Source organism: Prionailurus viverrinus, chromosome D4 (genome assembly GCF_022837055.1).
Source record: "Prionailurus viverrinus isolate Anna chromosome D4, UM_Priviv_1.0, whole genome shotgun sequence".
Classification (NCBI taxonomy): domain Eukaryota; kingdom Metazoa; phylum Chordata; class Mammalia; order Carnivora; family Felidae; genus Prionailurus; species Prionailurus viverrinus.
Window position 1 is genome coordinate 30,775,086 of NC_062573.1, and position 19,265 is coordinate 30,794,350.

The 19,265-nt window shown below is 43.5% G+C and overlaps 1 protein-coding gene across 6 annotated transcripts in view; it reads right to left on the reverse strand.

Annotated features, from left to right (window-relative positions):
- Window positions 1–19,265, reverse strand: part of UNC13B (unc-13 homolog B) — a 234,723-nt gene that overhangs the window by 23,072 nt on the left and 192,386 nt on the right. For all 6 annotated transcript variants that reach the window (XR_007146242.1, XM_047829522.1, XM_047829521.1 and 3 more), the window contains 10 exons: window positions 15,958–16,004; window positions 13,249–13,327; window positions 10,388–10,462; window positions 9,678–9,897; window positions 7,269–7,496; window positions 6,516–6,657; window positions 4,591–4,760; window positions 3,971–4,086; window positions 3,493–3,656; window positions 1,034–1,184 (listed from right to left, as the gene is read on the reverse strand). Coding sequence is in view for 5 of the 6 variants with exons in the window: in XM_047829522.1 (XP_047685478.1) it covers window positions 1,034–1,184; window positions 3,493–3,656; window positions 3,971–4,086; window positions 4,591–4,760; window positions 6,516–6,657; window positions 7,269–7,496; window positions 9,678–9,897; window positions 10,388–10,462; window positions 13,249–13,327; window positions 15,958–16,004 (1,392 nt within the window). In the remaining variant the exon portion in view is untranslated. The remainder of the gene's footprint in view (window positions 1–1,033; window positions 1,185–3,492; window positions 3,657–3,970; window positions 4,087–4,590; window positions 4,761–6,515; window positions 6,658–7,268; window positions 7,497–9,677; window positions 9,898–10,387; window positions 10,463–13,248; window positions 13,328–15,957; window positions 16,005–19,265) is intronic.

Below are 19,265 nucleotides of genomic sequence, written 5' to 3' on the forward strand. Positions count from 1 at the left end.
CCTTGGGGCAGCTCAAAAACAGTTAAGTAGCCAGAGTCTAGCAGTAATGATAAGAGGGAGGAATACTCATTCATTTGGAAGGTGATCAAGCAGACCTGAGAGGGCTTCTCTTTACACCACATTCCATATTGTTTTTCTTAGTTTATACTTTTTAAAATGTTAAAATAAATAACATACACCATTTTAATAGTTGATTTTTATAGAAAAGATATAATTAAATGTGGAATCACATGCCTATAGACTTGGTATAGCACTCCTAGAATTCATATATTGGTTATATTATACATCGTTAGGTCTTCAGTCAATATATAATGGGATGAGATAATGAAACACATATTTGAGTGGCTTAATCAATGCTGTTAGTTCATCTATAGAAAGACTCTATTAAAATAAAAAAAGGTAGTTACTATCAAAAAACAGGGCTCAGAGAACCAGTAGATTTGGGAAGTATCAGTAATGTTATTCCTAAAGAGGCAATCTTTGTGGTGGGTCAAAGAGACTTCAGTTTATATTGAACTTATGTCAGGTGATATTCTGAATAAAGATTCAACTTCTCAAGTATCTTAAAACCAGGAAAGGGCACATCCTGGATAGGGTAAACAGTCCAACACTAGAAAAGGGATAGGCTCAAGGAATATACTGGTATCATCACTTAGACATCAGTCTCATATGAACTTGAGTGGGAGGAGTCAGAGAGAAACTGAATAATGTTAAGAAAGGTCCACTTGTGGTCTTGCAGGACTAAGGAACACAGTGACTCAACCAAGTTCTTGGCCTAGAAAGATTCTGTGTGGCAGCCCCCCGCCCGCCCCCCATAGTGGTAATATTCCACGTTCTCTCATTTATCCATGTCTGAGGAGAGTTCATTAGTAAGTGTGCCTATCCATAATGAAATAAGGACAGTCCATTAGCATAGTCTACATACCCATAAGGAAATAAATTCATCTATCTAAGTGGCAGCTCTGGTGCCTACTGTGAAAAATCAAACTTTATTAATAACAAATGAGTAGGTATGTTTTTATATCACACTCACCCCAAAGTTGGAAGCTGCAAAGCGGTCAGATGCAGAGACATTGGTGGAGGCGGTTGTGTGGGCATAGTAGGCATTGATGTTGGCCAGTAAGGTGCTCATCACTGCTGGCACACCAGGACACATGTACTTGGATGACAAACATGCAAAGTGCCTGAAAAACAGTATTCTTGGCCTCAAAGACTCTTCAATGATTGCAGCAAAAAACAAATAATCAGAAGAGCTTACTGGTGTGTATGAAGCTTCCAATCATTTTGGCATGCAAGAATCTTTGTAATTTATTCATTCAAATATACATTCAGTGAATGCCTACCATGTGCCAGGCCCTGTGCTAGGTGCTAGAATCCAAAGATGTGATAGCCTGGCAGAGAAAGCAAGAGTAAGAAAGTCAATAAGCCAAGGCATGCTCTGCAAAACTACTGTAGAAACATACAAGATCACTTAAATCAGAGTGGTGGAGGGCTGGAAGGGATTAGAATAAGGCTTCTCAAAGAAGAGATGGTTGAACCAAATCTTAAAGGATTAGTAGGAAGTAATCAAATGGAGAAGTGTTCAGGCAAAGGGAAATTCCATTGCAAAGACAAATATATTCATGGCAGATTGATTCATTTGGGAAAACCTCAGTTATGGCTACTGTTCAGGTATATGATATAGGAATACCAAGAAATAAAAGAAGCATAAAATAGTTAACAGAACAGTTTACCCTCAATACTATATTTTAAAATGAAGGCACAGTATGATCAGATTAGTCTTTCAGAAAGGCCCCTTTGATGATAAATTGGAGGGCGACTCAGATAAGACTAGGATGGAAAGAGCAGTTGAAGAGTTACTATAATCATTCAAAAAAGAAGCAATGAAAGCACTAAATGGAACAGAGAAATGGTTAAGAGTACAGACTCTAGATCAAGAGTGGGTTTGAATCTCAGCTCCACTATTTACTCAGTGACTTTGGATAAATTACTTAAACTTCTCTATGCCTCAGTTTTCTTACCTGTAAAATGGAAAAAATAATGCTACCCCCTCATAAATGAGTTAAAATTCATAAAATGCTTAGAACAATGCCTGGAACATAAAGAAATGTATGAGGGAGTTGTTATTATCATTATCGTTATTGTTACTATTGCACTATAGCAATAGTGATAGATTAAAAACAATTTTAGGAGATAGAATCCAGAGGTTTTAGAATTTTGATGTTGGAAGTCAAAGGGCAGTAGTAATTAAGAAAGAAAAGTTTAAGCTGATTCCTAAATTTGTGTGGACAACTGCATTTAAAATTGTTCCATTTACTAAAATAGGGAATATAGGAAGATAGACATATTTGGTGGAGATGTTGTTGATTTGGAAGAAGGAAGCAGCTGAAAATGGATCTGAAATTCAGGAAAAGGTATGATCTGGAAAAAGAAATGGAGTCCTCAACCCAGAAGAACTGGTTAAGGTCACAGGTTTGGATGAGATCATCTAGGGAGAATGAACAGAGTAGGAATGGTAAGGAGGCCATTCTCAAACCTCATTCCTCACTGTATTTCTTCTCTCCACCTATAATGAACTTCTTGTAATTCCTTGAATGTTCTATTGTCTGCTGCATCTCAGCGCCATAGCACATGCCCTACCAGAAATGCTCTTCCACCTTTCCTGTATTTCAAGACTCAGTTCAAGTGTCAACTCTTCAATGGCTTCCCTCACATGCCTCCCCTAAAAGGTAGATGGTTTCATAAGTCCCTGTTATTACTTCTACCATAGCACTTATCATATTATATCGTAATTGTTTGTTTACTGGTCTCTCCTTCCTACTGGACTGCGTTCCCCAAGCACAGAGGCCTCATCTTACTCCATCTTTGTGTTCTCAGCACCTAACACAATATATGACCCATAGAAGAAACTCAATAAAAATTTGTAGAATAAATGAAGCATGTCCAGGGTAATAGTCACCTTCTGCTTACAGCTCTAGTGGCAGCCTCACCAACATACAAACAACAAACTCTTACATACTAGTATATACAAACTCTTCATAGTAGGCAAAATTTTCTGGCATAGGAGTCTTGCTCAACTCCAGACACAGCTGCTTTTTCTACAGTTTAGTGCCTTCTTCAACATCCAGGCCAATCTATGAAAGCTTGTCTATCAAACACATATACATAAGCACACATGCTGCATCTCCTCAGGCCTGTGATGTTTGGGCAAGTTTGTCCTGGTATACCCTCTCATGCCTTTTGCCCTTCTTATCTCTGCACTCTGGGGGAGACAGGTAAGTATCATCTCCCTGAATTACTGACAAATATACTCCCTTTATACATATATTTTCTTTGCCTTGGGGCATAGACCCACCTCACCTCAGCTCAGAGAGGAAAGCAACAAATCACTGTATACTACCCCACTTAAGGACCTATTTACCCTGTCAGTGCGCCTTCATTAGCCTCCCCAAGAATTAAAAGCCACTTCCCAAAGCCCCAGGGGAGCCTCACGTCATGGCCTGATATATGGACTCGATGCCATAGCGCATGGCAAATTCATCCACAATTTCTTGGGCAGTCTCATCAAAGTACACCTTCCATGCATCATCTCCTCGAGCCTCAGGAATCAGGACTCCTCCACTACCCTGAATGTCTGTGAGGTAATGGAAAAGGTTCTGCAGGAGACAGAGCAAAGGAAATAGTTAAATACATATTAAAAATAAAACTAAAATCTGGTGGTAAAGTCCAGGAGAATATGAATAGGGTTCCAAAGAAATTCTGTCAAATCATTGCTAGTTCCTTGTGTGGCCCAATAGGCCTTCACATGAGTGAAAGAGAACAAAGGCTGGGACTATTACTTGGGCTGTCCGGGGTAGCATGGTGAATAAAAACCAGGCCCCAAATCTTCAACCATCCCGCAATCCCATTTATTGTCAAAGGCCTTCCCAGCACTGCTTTCTGACACCCCATCTACCAAAGGCTGGCTCACCTCATGGAGACACGTATATTGCACATGATACGGTGCTACCTTCTCCTCCCCCTTGATCTCCACACTGATTTGTAGTCGGATAGCCCCTGAGACAGCTGATTTATCTGTCCTCTTCTCTAGGAAGAAAAGAAGACCAGAGATTGACACCAATGCAACTACAGATAGCGCAGACAGCCCCCATCCTGGCTTAATCCAAGGAAAAAGAGGCACTAATCCAAAGTTCACATAACAGAGTGAACTCACTCCAGCGACCACATAGTCTACAAATACCCCCAAATATTCCCAATATTAATTTCTTTTTATTTATTTATTTTTATTTTTTGTTTTTTGTTTTTCCAATATTAATTTCATTAAGAGAATAGGGAGCTAAAACCATTAGAGATGAGCATGAAGATTAAAGGGCCTCCTGAAATCTGAAGAATGGCTGAACAGCCAGACTGAGTTCCAGCCACTTCCACTCCTCTGTCCCCCATCTCTACTCATCGTCAGTTCTCTGCAGATAAGACAGGCTCTGTATGCTTTAGGGATTGAGTGATGGGTTTTGGTAGGCAGGATTTTCCCCCAGATTTCCCATTCATGCTCTCCCTTCCCAGAAAATTTCTCTGGTCCTGTTTCCTCACCCAAGTTGTACCAGACGTCCATCTCGCCACTCAGTGTCCGAACCTCAATAATGGTTTGACCAAGGAAATCATCAGACTCTCGTTTAAGCCGCTGTTTTACTCTTGACTTGATGTCATCATCTTCATCCCATACACGTACCTTGATGCGGTCAGAAGAGTTGTGGCACTCACTGTGAGAGAAATAGGCAGGCTCTGTTAGGTACCAACCAAGCAGTACTCATTCTTATTACTTCCAATTCCCTCCCAAAGCTCCATCAACTGTACTTGAAGCCTTGTAGAGGAAATGAAGGAGTCAGGGAACAGTGGGTGTCAGCCTAGGTGGCTCTACATACCATTATCATACCATTCCTTATTGCCTTGACACAAAAAGTGGGGAGACAGAAGAGTAATTAGAGACCATTCTGATTTCCTGTGCAGCTAGCTGTATCAACAACACTAACAGGAAAACACCTGGACAAATGCTACAGAGCCACAGGAAAGGACTGCTAGTTCCCTTCCCAGAGTCAGTAAAGGTGTCAATGTTCATGGTATGTCCATCTGGTCATATCTGCTTAGCTTTCCATCTAGCTCCCCCCATCCATCTAGGTATGTGCTTGGTGAACTTCAATCATTCTTTAAAACCCAGGTGAACTGTCATTTTGCTCTATGAGGTTTGCTTTGGAAAAGGGAGTTTGGTCAGATCCCCCCTCACACTCTCCTTCCCTCACAGTTGCTTAGTGTGTCCTATTGCCTCATATAGGAGTTGTACTTGACTGAATTTGCTACTTCTTTCCCTGTGTTCTCATACTATTTTTGCACACTCCATTAAAATAGTATAACTGTTGGTCTACTGAAAAACAGCCAAATCAACAAGGAGCTTCTTGAAGGCAGAGACTGTCTTACACATTTTAGATACACAATATCATCTACAGTGTCTTGTATAGAATAGGGGCTTAATAAATCATTTACTAAATGGATGAGAGCAGGCAAAATTGACTACAGAGTCAATTCATTTAAAATTCATCATAAGAAGAATTCAAGCAGGAACCTCTCAGATTCTCAAAGGAATAGGTGCTTCCCCCAGTAACTATTGCCTCTGGACTCGAGGCCAATTTTACTAGGCCTCAATCCCTTTCCACGTTGAGTTCTCCAAGGAGCCAACAGAAGAAGATCTCTATATAACCAGCCTGTTCATTAGGTAATTCAGATTCTAAGTCTTGGTATAAGGTGTGTGACAAAGCACCTGGATTCTCCACACATTAGTCTGTGTCCTAGACTAGAGCTTGACATTTTTTCAACAACCATCTTGTACTGTCTTATGAAATAGTCTGTAAGAAAGTAAGACAATGGAAAAAGGAGTGGGGGTGGAAGCTGAGAAAGAAAAAAAAGCAGAGCTTTTTAAGGGAAACAGAAACTTTTCCAGATCCCAGATTTCTATCTTCAAGCCAGAATTACCCAGTTGGAGGACACGGACATTGCTTCCCAACTCTCCAGAAGAGTCTAATCCTTCCTAGGCAGGATAGCAAGGCTGAAAGGTACACAACAGGGTGGCCAGTTCCTGGCTGTCACTGAGCAGTAGTAAAATCTTTCTAACGCTAGAAAAAGCAGTATGGAGTGCCCAGGAGCCCCTGATACAATAGCCCATGAGAAGAAACCCAGAAAATAAATGACTGCTGCCCAATTGAATCCTATGAGAAATAGGCTTCTCCAGTACCTCTGGCCCATCCCTCTTTGTTGAAAGAATTTTTATTTATTTAAAGTAATCTCTACACCCAATGTGGAGCTCGAAATTATGATCCCAAGATCAAAAGTTGCATGCTCCACTAACAGAGCCAACCAGGTGCCCTGCCTCATCCCTCTTAGGGTCCAAGCCAAGGATAATAGGACTTAATGCTGCTTCTGAAATACACATAGTCCCAGGTAAGACAAAACCCTCTGTTACTTACAAATGGAACTTCTCTTCCCAAACAGGGTTCAGATTCCCAAAAATAGTCTTGGTACGCTTCTTGGTTTTGCCCACTTGCACAGTCACGTAAGGGTCACTGGATCCTGTCTTGTCCTTGGCTTGTAGGCCCTGGGCACACACCACTGCAACCCAAATATAAAGGAGGAGGCTTCAGAGTGTGCTCTAGAAGTCACAAGTCTTCCATAGTACTACTCATATGCTGTCCATCTTAGAGCAGCCTCCATCTGCTCCTTGAACAGGAACACGAATCTTCTCACTCTTCCATATCTATGCTTAGCCCTGGGCTGCCAGTCTTTCTCTGAAAAGCTGCCCCAAGAATCCCACCTCCTCACCAGTGTCTTAACTGACCACCTTCCCCTACATTGATATATACGTGCTTCAGCCACACCCACTCAGCTAGTAAAGCACTAGCTTATTTCCTGATCTCCTACTATACCATTGCCCACCCCCCCAGCTCTTATAATATCAAACTGTTAACCAAGTCTATAACATCAGATTGTTTCCAAATCCTTCATTATCATTCATATCATTTGTAGGTGCTGGTCTTGCTCTCCCAACACCCAATGGCACCAGCCTCTAGGAGAGGAGGAGTGATGAACAGTAAGGCCCTCCTTCCCTCAATTCTACCTTCTTTCTCTCCAGCCCCCTGCTCCCTCAAACTCAGGATGCTTCTTCCCCAGGTTCCTCCCCATAGTCTAGGCCTTCCTGTCCCCTCAAACCTTGGCCTACTCACCAGTGATGGTAATCTTGGCCGACCATTTGGAGGTGCCATCCAGTACACTCTGCTTCACTGTTTTCATCTGTTGCACATGGGCAACTTTGCTCACAGTAAAGACATCCCGGATAACTTCAAAGATCTCTGGCTTATTCCGCTCTCGGATCTTCATGCGGTCCTTCATGGCCATGATTATGTTCTGGGTCCGGTCCTCAGCTCCATGTTTAGAACTCTTTTCTGCAGCCCCTGAAGGATCGTCAGAAATAGAAAGATAACCAATAGGCAACCCACCAGACAAAGGGTCAGGCTGAAGAATGCAGCTTAACAGAGGTCACTAAGAAGTGGAAGAAGCTTAAGACTGGGATAGCTCTCGGAAGAGTTCACCAATATGGGACCTGCTGAAGTTTAACGCTTGGCCAGTGGAATTTAAAATGCAACTCAAAGGGCAGCACAATCTTGGTAATTATTATGGGAGTTTATTATACTATTTCCTGAATTTTTCATAAAAAAAAGAAACAAAAAAGTTTAGCTCAGCCTGCAGTTGACCTTGTCTTTCTTCTACCCTAGGTGGTGGTTGAGAGTTACCCTTCAAGTTTAAGGCAAAAATATCCCCAATGGGCATTGCAGTTATCAGGGAGGGTTGGTGGATGGGCATGACAACTCCACCAATCTCATCCGACTTCCAAACCATGACAGAGATCCCAGAATTCATCATGGCACACACTGGATTCTGCCTCAGGGCTCTAATGCCTTTAGTCTCAGAAAATATGTAGTATGGTAAAAAAAAGAGCAGACTCATCTGATGTATTTCATCATATGGGCTTGTCAGAAAGGGCCTTTAGTCTCAGAAAATATGTAGTATGGTAAAAAAAACAGAGCAGACTCATCTGATGTATTTCATCATATGGGCTTGCCAATCCTTCCTTTACTGGCTCTGCAGATTGGTTTTTATCTCTATTCTCCAAAGACGTAGGTCTTTTCTACAAGACCTGGAGCAAAAATTAAGGCCAACATCTGAATCCTAACCCTGAAAAGATGGCAAGCAGATCTGTCCAGGGAAGGCCATAGAAGGGCATTTCATTCCACTCCTCACTTCACAGAAGCCTTAGGCAAAAGATACTTTCTGATAAATGAAAATGACCTGGGTTGCATCCTAGTCTTGCCATTTAGCATATCCCATACACTACTACTTTCTTGGACTGGGACCTCTGGAAGGCCCTTGAGGAAAGGATTGACACACTTGCTATGGAGCAGCATTTCAGAAAGTTTCCAGCAAGCAGCCTACACAGCCTGCCTGGCTTCTAGTTCTTAGTAATTAAAGCAAGAGTCTGCTGGCACCTGTGCTTGAAACCCCTTATGATGGATTTGGGTAATCATCACCAGCATTCATCTTCAATCTTTTCAGAGCCCCATCTCTTCCACTGACTTGTGCTACCTGTTTCTTCATGTCTGCTATAGCTATGCCACTGGCACCAATCTAGGGCCCTCCAAACGAAGACATTTTAAGTGAACAATTAGTTGAGGCCTCTCCCTGGGCCCCATTTATGTCACATATCTTTCTTGGGGATAATGAAGTGCTTCTGAGTCTAAAGGTGTCCCTTCTTTCTCCCCATAATCCTTGAAGTTTTCATTGCTATGACTTGGCTCTGAGTAAAATGTGGAAGACCTGAGGGGCAAGAAAATACATTCCCACATCCCTAAACCCTGCTCCCCCAGAGGTCCAGGCACAGTGGTTACAAGTCCTGCAGGAACAAAGCAAGGAGACAAGAACTTGGAGGGATACTAACTCCTTTGGCAGAAACTTGTTCCTTTTCCTGCTCCTATTCTCCCCACTCCATGATGGTAGCACAAATCACCTATTTAGTCAGGGCCTGGGAGTCTGGCACATTCTCCTCTGGGACCTCTGCCTGATCCATTTGTCACTTCTGTTCCCAGCACTGTTGTCTAAAACCTGCATCTATAGGCAAGGAATAAATGCTGCCTTCCCTGGGTCCTAGAGTCTATACCTCAAGAGGTTCTTCTGCGAAGCCTGGAACCTCACAGAACTCTCTCTTCCCATTAGTTTTGGTCCCCAATTAATCATGCTCTAGTCATTTGGGCGATATGGCCACTGCAGTGTGTACACTACTCAAGCACAGCTTCTGGGATCACCTGAATCCTGGAAGAGATTCTAGTTCTGCCAGAGGGCCACAGAAAGCTCGAATTTGTTTTCCTAAAGGTGCTTAAGACAGTGTGTTGTAAGACCTGTTATTTGGAAAGGCAATGCCCCTTGACTCAGGACCCTAGTTTCTTTGAAAAAGAAAGAACTTCATAATCAGGTAGACTAGAGGAATGATAGTTGAGCCATCTTAGCTCTTTGTTGCAAGACTATTTGGGAGAGGGCCTGCTGCCTCTGCTCTATACCCCTCATCCCACAGGGACACTCACGTTGCAGGCAGTCGGCGTTGAGCAGATCCTGGCACTTCTCATGGCACTTGACTCCACACTCACTGCAGCGCATGCCCTGCCGGGCAATGCCCCAGAGGAGACCTTCACACTCATAGCAGTAGGTAGGGGTAGTGGCCGTCCAGACCTCAAAGTTGTGGGGTGTGGTACACGAGATGGGGTAGATTAAGGCCTGCAGGGTTTTCTTATACACATGGGATTTCTGAAAGACACATACCCCATCACCCGCCAGCAACTTTAGGTCTCTAAGAGATACCAGAACTGAGATCCCTGCAGGGTAATCAAGACCCTGGTTTCTCCTCTGGCAATAAAGGAAATACGCTAGCCTGGCCCAGCCCACAGCCAAGAAGCCCCTGGAAGAAAGAAGCTCCTCAATGTCATGTGCTCCTGGTCATCCAAGAGAGATCTGACCCAAATGCTACATCTGAACCTTTTCCCAGCATTCAAGCTTTCTAAGAAAACAGAGGGTACTAGGCCCACCATAAAACCCTGAGTTCAGTGGTCACATACTCCAATGTAAGACTTGGGCTTACCTCTGTTCTGACCCCTTGCCTCTTTTAGTATGGAAAACTCAGACACAAAGCTATTTATCTGTTTCATTAACAATGTGTGCCTAACACTCATGAATTCTCAGTTAGAGTGGCTACCAGTCTTTAGGCCAGTGAACTCATGACAGCCCGTGGGTCACTTACCAGCTCTTCATCTTTGAGAGATGTGCGTGTAGCCATTGCAGAAGTAATCCCTGCCTTCCGGGACTGGACCAATGACTATGAGAGAAGACCGGCTGTCAGCCCTGGCTACTGCCAAGGGCTGGCAAATTCCTGGCAAAGGAGTTTCAGTGACCAAAGTGATTTGACTGTTTGACTTACTACCTTCTAATTTTACTGTCATTCACAGGAACCACCCATGGGTAACAGGTGATAAGAGTACCAAACAAACTGAGGGTTGACAGATGATGGGGGAGAGGGGGAAGTGGGTGATAGGCATTGAGGAGGGCACTTGTTGGGATGAGCACTCGATGTTGTATGGAAGCCAATTTGACAATAAATTATATTAAAAAAAAAAAAAAGATCCAAAACACAAGGCCCTTAGGAGACTGTTCTAACAATGTCAGAATGACACTTCTCTTAGGGTACCTATCATCCAAAGACTCTCTCTTTCCTTCACTCTTTTTAGGTTTCCCACCCCTTGTTTATAGGAAGACAAAGGAAAATGACAAGTTTAGAATTACAGTAGGAAATACATCATTAAGAATAGAATAAACTAGGGGTGCCTGGGTGGCGCAGTCGGTTAAGCGTCCGACTTCAGCCAGGTCACGATCTCGCGGTCCGTGGGTTCGAGCCCCGTGTCAGGCTCTGGGCTGATGGCTCGGAGCCTGGAGCCTGTTTCCGATTCTGTGTCTCCCTCTCTCTCTGCCCCTCCCCCGTTCATGCTCTGTCTCTCTCTGTCCCAAAAATAAATAAAAAACGTTGAAAAAAAAAAAAAAGAATAGAATAAACTATGTCATAGCCACATTTAAGAACCATCACTGAGGGGCGCCTGGGTGGCTCAGTTGGTTAAGCGTCCGACTTCGGCTCAGGTCATGATCTCACGGTCCGTGAGTTTGAGCCCCGCGTCAGGCTCTGTGCTGACAGCTCAGAGCCTGGAGCCTGCTTCAGATTCTGTGTCTCCCTCTCTCTCTGACCCTCCCCCATTCATGCTCTGTCTCTCTCTGTCTCAAAAAATAAATAAACACTAAAAAAAAAAAAACAAAAAAAACCCAGAACCATCACTGAGAACAATTTCATGCTATCCTTTATCCCTGGGTACCACCCCATGCCCACACAATCCCAGGTGGCTATAGAGGCCAGCAGCCCAAATGAGCAAGATACTCAGCTAAAGGGACAACATAACCACAGTCAAATCAACCAGGGCAGGGGGTTAAGTTTGAGAGCTGGGACTGCTCTGCTAGCTAAGCCCTTATGTAGAGGGGCCTCATGTTATCTGCCAAACCCAAGCTTTAAGAACAGCCCCCGGAGGGTGGACACTGGGTAGACAGGAAGTGTATCAGCCTAAACAGGAAAAACAGTTGGGAAGGGTCCAGGTGGTTTGAGATTCTTAAAGAGGATGGAAAGGGGCTCTGGAAACACTCACCATAGCCTGTGCAGAGGAGAGCAGAGAAAGGAACAACAGGATGTTAAAGCCACTCCCAAAAGCATGAAAAAACTTGCAGAGGCAACTGGGAGGTAGTCTTCCCAGTAGTCTGATCCATGTAGGGTACAACATCCCAACCCCCTCTGCCTCTATCCACTAAAAATTATCTTCAATCCAGCCAGCTATCCAGCGCCTAGAGCTTCTACTCTAAGGAGAGTTATGCCAGAAAATGAGATATAGGCAAGGTTAAAATATGGAGGATGAAAGTAGGACATGACTAACATACTGCTATCCAACTAGTTAAGCAAAGAAGAGCTGGTGTACAAAAAGGTGGGGTGGGGTAGAAGCAGAGGAAAAGTATGAAAAGAAAAAAGAGATGCAAGATAATGAAATAAAGTAATAAAGAAGAGATGACATCAAAACTCATCTTCATCCAACCAGCTTGATGGTAAAAAGAGAGGTATATTAGAAAGGAGGAAAAAGAGAAAGGAAAAGATACACAAGCAGTAGGAAAGAAAGGAAGGAAAGAAAAAAAAAAAAACAAGAGAAAATGGCAGAGGATAATTCCATTCAGCCAACTAAGGAGAGAGACACTGGTAGAGGGGAAAAAAGCAGGAAATGAAGGAGAAATGGGAAACGGAGTGCATAGAAAAAGCAAAATAGACTGAATGGGGGGTGGGGACAGAAAACAGGAGCAGAAAATGGTACTAAGAAAAGGGGTTCAAGTCTTACAAAACTTCTAGCTTTTGAGCTCTAGGATTGTGGGGGACCCTGGCCCCCACTTCACCCCTCACTACCCACTAGGCTATGCAAAATTCCTTGAGTTGATCCTGCCACAGGAGGTATAATCCAAGATGGGAGCTTCCAGTCATCCTGGAGGTCCTGAGATCAGCTTTAACTCTTAAGCCTGTTTCAATTCAATTCTACAATTTTTTATCATTACCTCTCAGTGCCAGACTCTGAGTTAAATACTAGGGACACAAAAATATTCCAGCAAGTCTATGTCTTGGGAGGAGACCATCACTTTATCTTTAAGGAGTAGCATCAGTGGTGCTCATTGCTAAACTCAATGATCTAGGTCAGGGCTAGAGGCAATTTCCATTCCAGGTCATCAAAAGAGGCTACAGAGAAACCCAAAGGAATAAGATACCTAGAAGACAACTCTGGTTTGAGATAACCCAGGTTTGAGGGCCCAAGCGATAGTTCCAGGTAGGAGCTTTAGCTAATGAAGAACCTGGGGCTCTAATAAGGAAATAAGGTCCAACTAAGGTCTCATCACTAAGTCTCAGTAAAGCTTTAAATGATTGATCTTCAGACCAATATTTGTCACTAAATGGACCACTACCAGTCCTGATAATATGCCATGGCCTAATGGGAGATACCCCAACCCTATAGCCTAAGTCTTCAAAGAGTCACTCACCAGATCACTGACAAGTGGCAGTGGCTTCTTTCTACGTAGATCTGGCATGCTGTCAATGCCATAGAGCCCTCCAGCTGGCCTAAGGGGAGAAGAAAATATGTCAAGACTTGTTATGGCAGGTTCAGTGTTCTATTCTCCTTGCTCACCCTCTCCCCAGAGGAAGATGAACTGATTTCCACCATGTGCCTTTGAGAGGGGTAAGGAAGACACAAAGTGAGAGAAATAACACTATGGAATGATGAGCAATGGAATCTGCTCTCGGGGTGCCCCTCCATGTTTCCTTCTATAATTTCAGCCAAAAACAGAGAGATATTTTATCCCACAAGGATACTTCAAGGCACCTCTGTTTACTTGAAGGCCCTTGTGCTGCATAATGCAAGGAGGGAATTGGTAGTTACGAGGGCCCCTCCCTAGACTCAGGACACAGACTCTGCTCCCCAAAGGTAAGTGTTTCCTGGCCTGTGCTAGAACAGAGCCCACAGGAATGGCTCTACAGAAGAGCTGCTGCCTACGTGAGAAAGACTGCTAATGATATGTAGAAGGAGACTTTCTCTATCCTGAGTAAAAGAGTCACCACTTCTGTCCATTCAAGCATCCTAAAGAAAAAGGTCTCCATGGAGAGGAGCTTGCATAACCAAGTGGAGGGAGGATAAGTGGGATAGGAGACTTCCAAATAACCATTTAGAGGGGGAAAGAAACAAAATTTAGGAAGGAAACAATAAAAGGACTCTGAAAGTCTAGCCTAGCCCTGTGGATACATCAGCAGGGACCAGGAAAAAAAGATTACAGTTGGAGCAACTGGAGATTTCTAAAACTTTTATACCATTTCTATGCATTCTGTTGTTCTTTGCCATTTCTTCCATAATCATATGAATAAAATTACAGAGAACATCCTGGAACACCATTCTCACAATGAGATAACCCGGGTTTTAGACCCAACTTTTCTACTAACTCACTCTATGTCCTTTGCCAAAATTCCTTCCTTTCTTTGGGTCTTGACGCCAATTCTATAAAACAAGGGGAATGAACTACAAAATTTTTCCAACCTTTTAGGAGTTGCTATTCCGAACCTCAAAGAAAAGAACTCATATACTTGGCTTTAATGAAAAGAAGGAGATGGGGAAGGTGGTAAGGTAGTTACATGGTATACTATAACTGATCTGAAAAAAGACATGCTTCAGAAAAATAAGTTAAGTACTGCCAGCAAGCTATATAGGTAAAGAATGGAGCCATAAATTAGATCAAGGCCAAGAGTTGGAACAGATAAGCTGCTGCTATGTTGATTTCTAATAAACTAGCTTCCTGAGCACAGGAAATGTACTTTGCTTTCAATGAGACTACCAGAGCTAGGGAAGTTCTCAACTTGTGACAACTTCTAAGGACTAAGCTGAAGGAAAGATGACAGGAAGGCATTTAGAAAATCAGTGCATGGGGGGCGCCTGGGTGGCGCAGTCGGTTAAGCGTCCGACTTCAGCCAGGTCACGATCTCGCGGTCCGTGAGTTCGAGCCCCGCGTCGGGCTCTGGGCTGATGGCTCAGAGCCTGGAGCCTGTTTCCGATTCTGTGTCTCCCTCTCTCTGCCCCTCCCCCGTTCATGCTCTGTCTCTCTGTCCCAGAAATAAATAAACGTTGAAAAAAAAAATTAAAAAAAAAAAAAAAAAAAGAAAATCAGTGCATTGCCCCACTTAAAAATAGCTTAGATATGTTCCATTATCATGTATGTATTTTATAATCATTAGAAAAAAAAGCTAAAGTCCTGAGGAAGGGCTGTTGAAGTAGCAAGTTTGTGGCTAATTTAAAAAACTATAGTATGCACCACTCAAGGTTCTTGCAACATAAATGAGCTTTAGACAAGAGAAGGATAGCTTATTCCCATGACCTATTAAAAAAAAAAACACAAAAATCACAAGGAAAAGGAGTATGTAAAAATGTAGTAGGTAACTTTATGATCTGTTCTTATTTCTTCCCTGATCATGAGGGAGAGAAGGCAGCCACTGGAAATTCTTATGTCAGAAGAACATACGTCTTATGTCTCCTTTATGGGACAAGGAGAAATGGAAGATCCTGAGAAATAATGGACAGTGTATGTGCCAGGGAGAGGTGGGGGAGGGCACTTAAACTCTTTTCTCTCTTGGGAATAGTCAGTTATAGACAGCAGTTGAGCAGCTGAAAATGACTCTTTGCTGCAGTCACATGGGTGTGAAACTCCCAAACAAGAAGCACAGAACACACAGAGCTCCTAAGGGATGCTACTTATGTCTTGACAAGAGTAGAATGGAGTAAGTAGGTGACTCACAACAGCTGAAGCAGGACAGAGTCCAGAGAGTAATCTAATCAGCTACACTATCAACAATGGAATAAAAGAGAACTGTGTCAAATGCAGATATTTTTCTAGTTTCCTCTTTTATACCTAAAAGGGTTATCACTAACTATGATGCAGTGAATCAAATTCTAGAGGCAAAGATAGGGAAGCCCCAAAGTTCCCTCCCCTGCTTCAGGGGAACCATGCTATAAAGCTCTGTCTTCTGTCTTTGAGGAGTCAATCTGCAAAGTTCTCCCCTCTCCTCAGACAACCAACCAATCCCTATAGCAGAGACTCTTCTTTCCCAGGATCCAACTTATGGAGTGTTTTCTACTGTTTCTCAGGGGGAAGCTAGAAGCAGCACGAGAGACTGTAAAATCCACAGAAAACTTGTAGGGAATCACTTACCCTCCTGGGAGCCACTGGGGCAGAGAGGGGTTACCATCATCTGGAATCTTTAAAAAGAGATAGAAAAAAAGTTAAATCCTAGAAAAGATGGGAGACAGCCATATTTCTTTGGTCAGGCAGTAAACAGTAAAGTAGGAATCTCAGAGAAGAGTAGGTCACATACACAATGTGGTGACATAGCCAGACTGATGTGTAAGCAAATGCCCTGATGAGGCTGAGCAACAAGCAGGTTGCCAAAATGAGTGCTACTTTGTCTCCCTTCTCCCCAGTGAATAGGAAGAATATAAGGTCAAGCTCTAAGGCTAAGGTCCACTGGGAGTGTGAGAACTATCAGAACTTCTATCCCCCTCACACAATTCACTGGTATATATAACAGTAAGCCAAGGCCAAAAAAAAAAAAAAAGATCCAGTTAGGCTTCCAGGCCTCGCTTAAGCAAAAGGACCACGTCATACAGAGTCTGGCCTTCTTCTAGTTATATTCCTAAATTCCCTTAGCTATCACAGAGTGGTGACTTGGTCCTTCTGGACTCCCATCTCATCTTGTGATTTGACTTTGTTCAGGTTCCTTGAAGCCCTAACTCACAGACATTCTACATTTGATAAGGTCTCTATATATATAACAAGAAAACCCAGGGCAGGTTGGATACTTAGATTATCATTCTGGTGCTGTTTATGAGCTCTATAATGAGAAGTTGAAAACTGAGGTACCAAATAATTCAAAGAAGAAACTGCCTGAAAACAGTTTTTAAACGTTTCTCCACAAACAAGCAAAAAACCAAAACCAAAACAAACAAAAAACCCAAAAACAAACATTAAAAAAACACACACAGAAAAAAAAGCAGTGTAGACAGAAAGTTCCAAAGCTTCTAGGGCTTTCTAGAGAACCAATGGTAAATGCTGTTTAGGCTCAAACAGAGCTAGTGCTAGCAGGTCTGGGGCTTTGTGCCCCCCTTCTTGTCCCCTAAACTCCCCAAAACTTTCCTGCGTCCTAAAACCTGGGGTCCAGTTAACTATCCTGGACCAAATGTGCTCCAGGACAAGGGAGACAAAAGTAAGGTATTTAACTTGTACAGGGGGTAAAGTTTTGGGAGGGCCCTGGCTGGGAGAAGTTATGGATAAAATTAGGTAAAACAGAGTAGAAAAGGGAGAGGTAGGACAGGCATGGTGTTGGGTAATGTAAAAGTGGGTAAGAATTACCTTGGGTCAGCAGTAAGGGTCAAGATGAACTTTGGATGTAAGACCCTTCTCAGACCGTTCTCAGGTTGTCTGGACTCTAAGTAAGCTTATCTGCCTATTGACTACAGCCCTTCACAAACCCATTTCACCTTATCTGGCTCTTGCCCTGGTTCTGTGGGTGAGATGATACTGGCAAAAGGACAGCCAGGCCCCAAAAGAAACCAGAAGTGGATAATGCAAGTCCCCTAAGGTTGTTTTTGAGGGGTAGCCTATCCCTAAATCCCCAGATCCTACCACACAGAACTTACCTTCCCTTTGGAAACAGTCACTGTACTGAGCAGATTTTTATTTCCTACCTAAAATTAGATGTTTGCCAAAAACCACTGACCTTAAGGAAACAAAGTCACAAAAAGTCTCTGGGAATCAGGGTTCAACAAACTCAGATCATACACATTTCCTGTGCTTAGAGGGGACAGTGGGTCTGCAGAAGCCTGCAGACAAAAGCATAGAGCATGCACACACAGGTACTGAAGGAGGGTTGTGAGAATGAGAGGTGGTCTAGATAAAGTACCTACAGCGGGTACATTCATAGACACAACTTATACCTGAGAGAAACAAGGTGATCATGGATCCTGCACACAGGGCGATAAAGCATGTGCGCACACCCATTCGAAAAAGGATATTCAGTGTTCATCCGGGCCTGAATCACAGGCAAAAGCAAACCCTCACAGTCTTCAAGAACCAGTGCACAGCATGATTTATACAATGCATTCACATGGCATGGGGGAACCACATCACAGGTCTACAGAAGCTTGTGTTCACAGAGAGACCAAGAAACCTGCTCAGAAGCACAAAGCACATTCACACTTAGGGCCCCAGGCAAGAGGCACAAAATGCCTACAGCAATTCCTGCTCTCAAATACAAAGTGTATGCATGCTGGGCTCAGCAAGGGTTTACAGCATATGCCAACCTGCAGCAACAAGCAAAAAATGGACAAACACTGTGCAAAATAGAAGAGAAGGGCAATCAGTGTTTGGGGGAGTCAAACTGAGTACAAGTATAAGCACACACATGCTACATTGAATGTGCACCATGCTGGCACACACATTCTCACACTGTGCTCCAGGGACGTCTGCAGGAGCATATACAAAAATGGAGCATGCCCACAAACTGCTTTTAAGGAAAAACAGACTATCTACATGAGCCAAAGCTCAGAGGCACAGATCACGTGTGTGTGCGTGTGCATGTGTTCGTCCACACGCACACGCACACACACACACACACACTGTGCTCAGGAGAGAAGGGTAGAAGATAGACAACACAAAGGACCCAAAGGGCCAGAGGCACAACCTGAATGGCTCCTCGCTTTCCTTCTGCAAGGAGAGAGAAAGCAGGGAAAAAAGGGCAGAAAGGTTAGTAGATTCAGTCCCATAGCACGGAACCCAAAGAAAATGCCAGCTAAACCTTAAGGGACATGGAGGAAAGGAAGAGATCCTCTGAACAACTGGTTAGTTCACAGAGCCTAACTCCCAGAATCCTTACCTCCCCTATTGACTGGCCCCTCCTTTTAGTTTAGACCATTCCTGGTTTGGCAACTCAAACTAAAGGACAAAGCCTGCCTGGGGATTTCAATCACCTTTCTTCCCTTTCCAAAGTGGCCTGCATGCAGCATCAAGGAAACCAGTGCCACACACTTTGTTACCAAGGGTCACTCCAACAGGCTATCTGAGCTGGGCTAAGCACAGAGGGAGTTCCTTCCTTGGAAGCTACATGAGCTCACTCTGGATCTGGGATGAGTCCTCAAACGCCAAAGGCCTGGTGACTGAACCCTTTCCATTTCACAATGCAGGCCATGCATTTGCCCAGTAACCCTGGCCTGTTTTCCCAAAGCCTAAGTTAAGGTAGGCCAGGTTAAGGCCTGGAGTTAAGGCTAGGACCGGGATACTCAAAGGCCATAGTTGGGGGCATCAACTGGCCACTGACCTACAAAGTTACCATGATCTAGATGACAAAACCGTGATAGCAACTCCAGGCCTGATTATCTATTAAATCCAGAACAATTCTCCAAAGGAAATTGATGCTTCCAGAAGGGCTTTAGCAAGTCACAGTAAAGGAAGATAAAGTCCAGAAA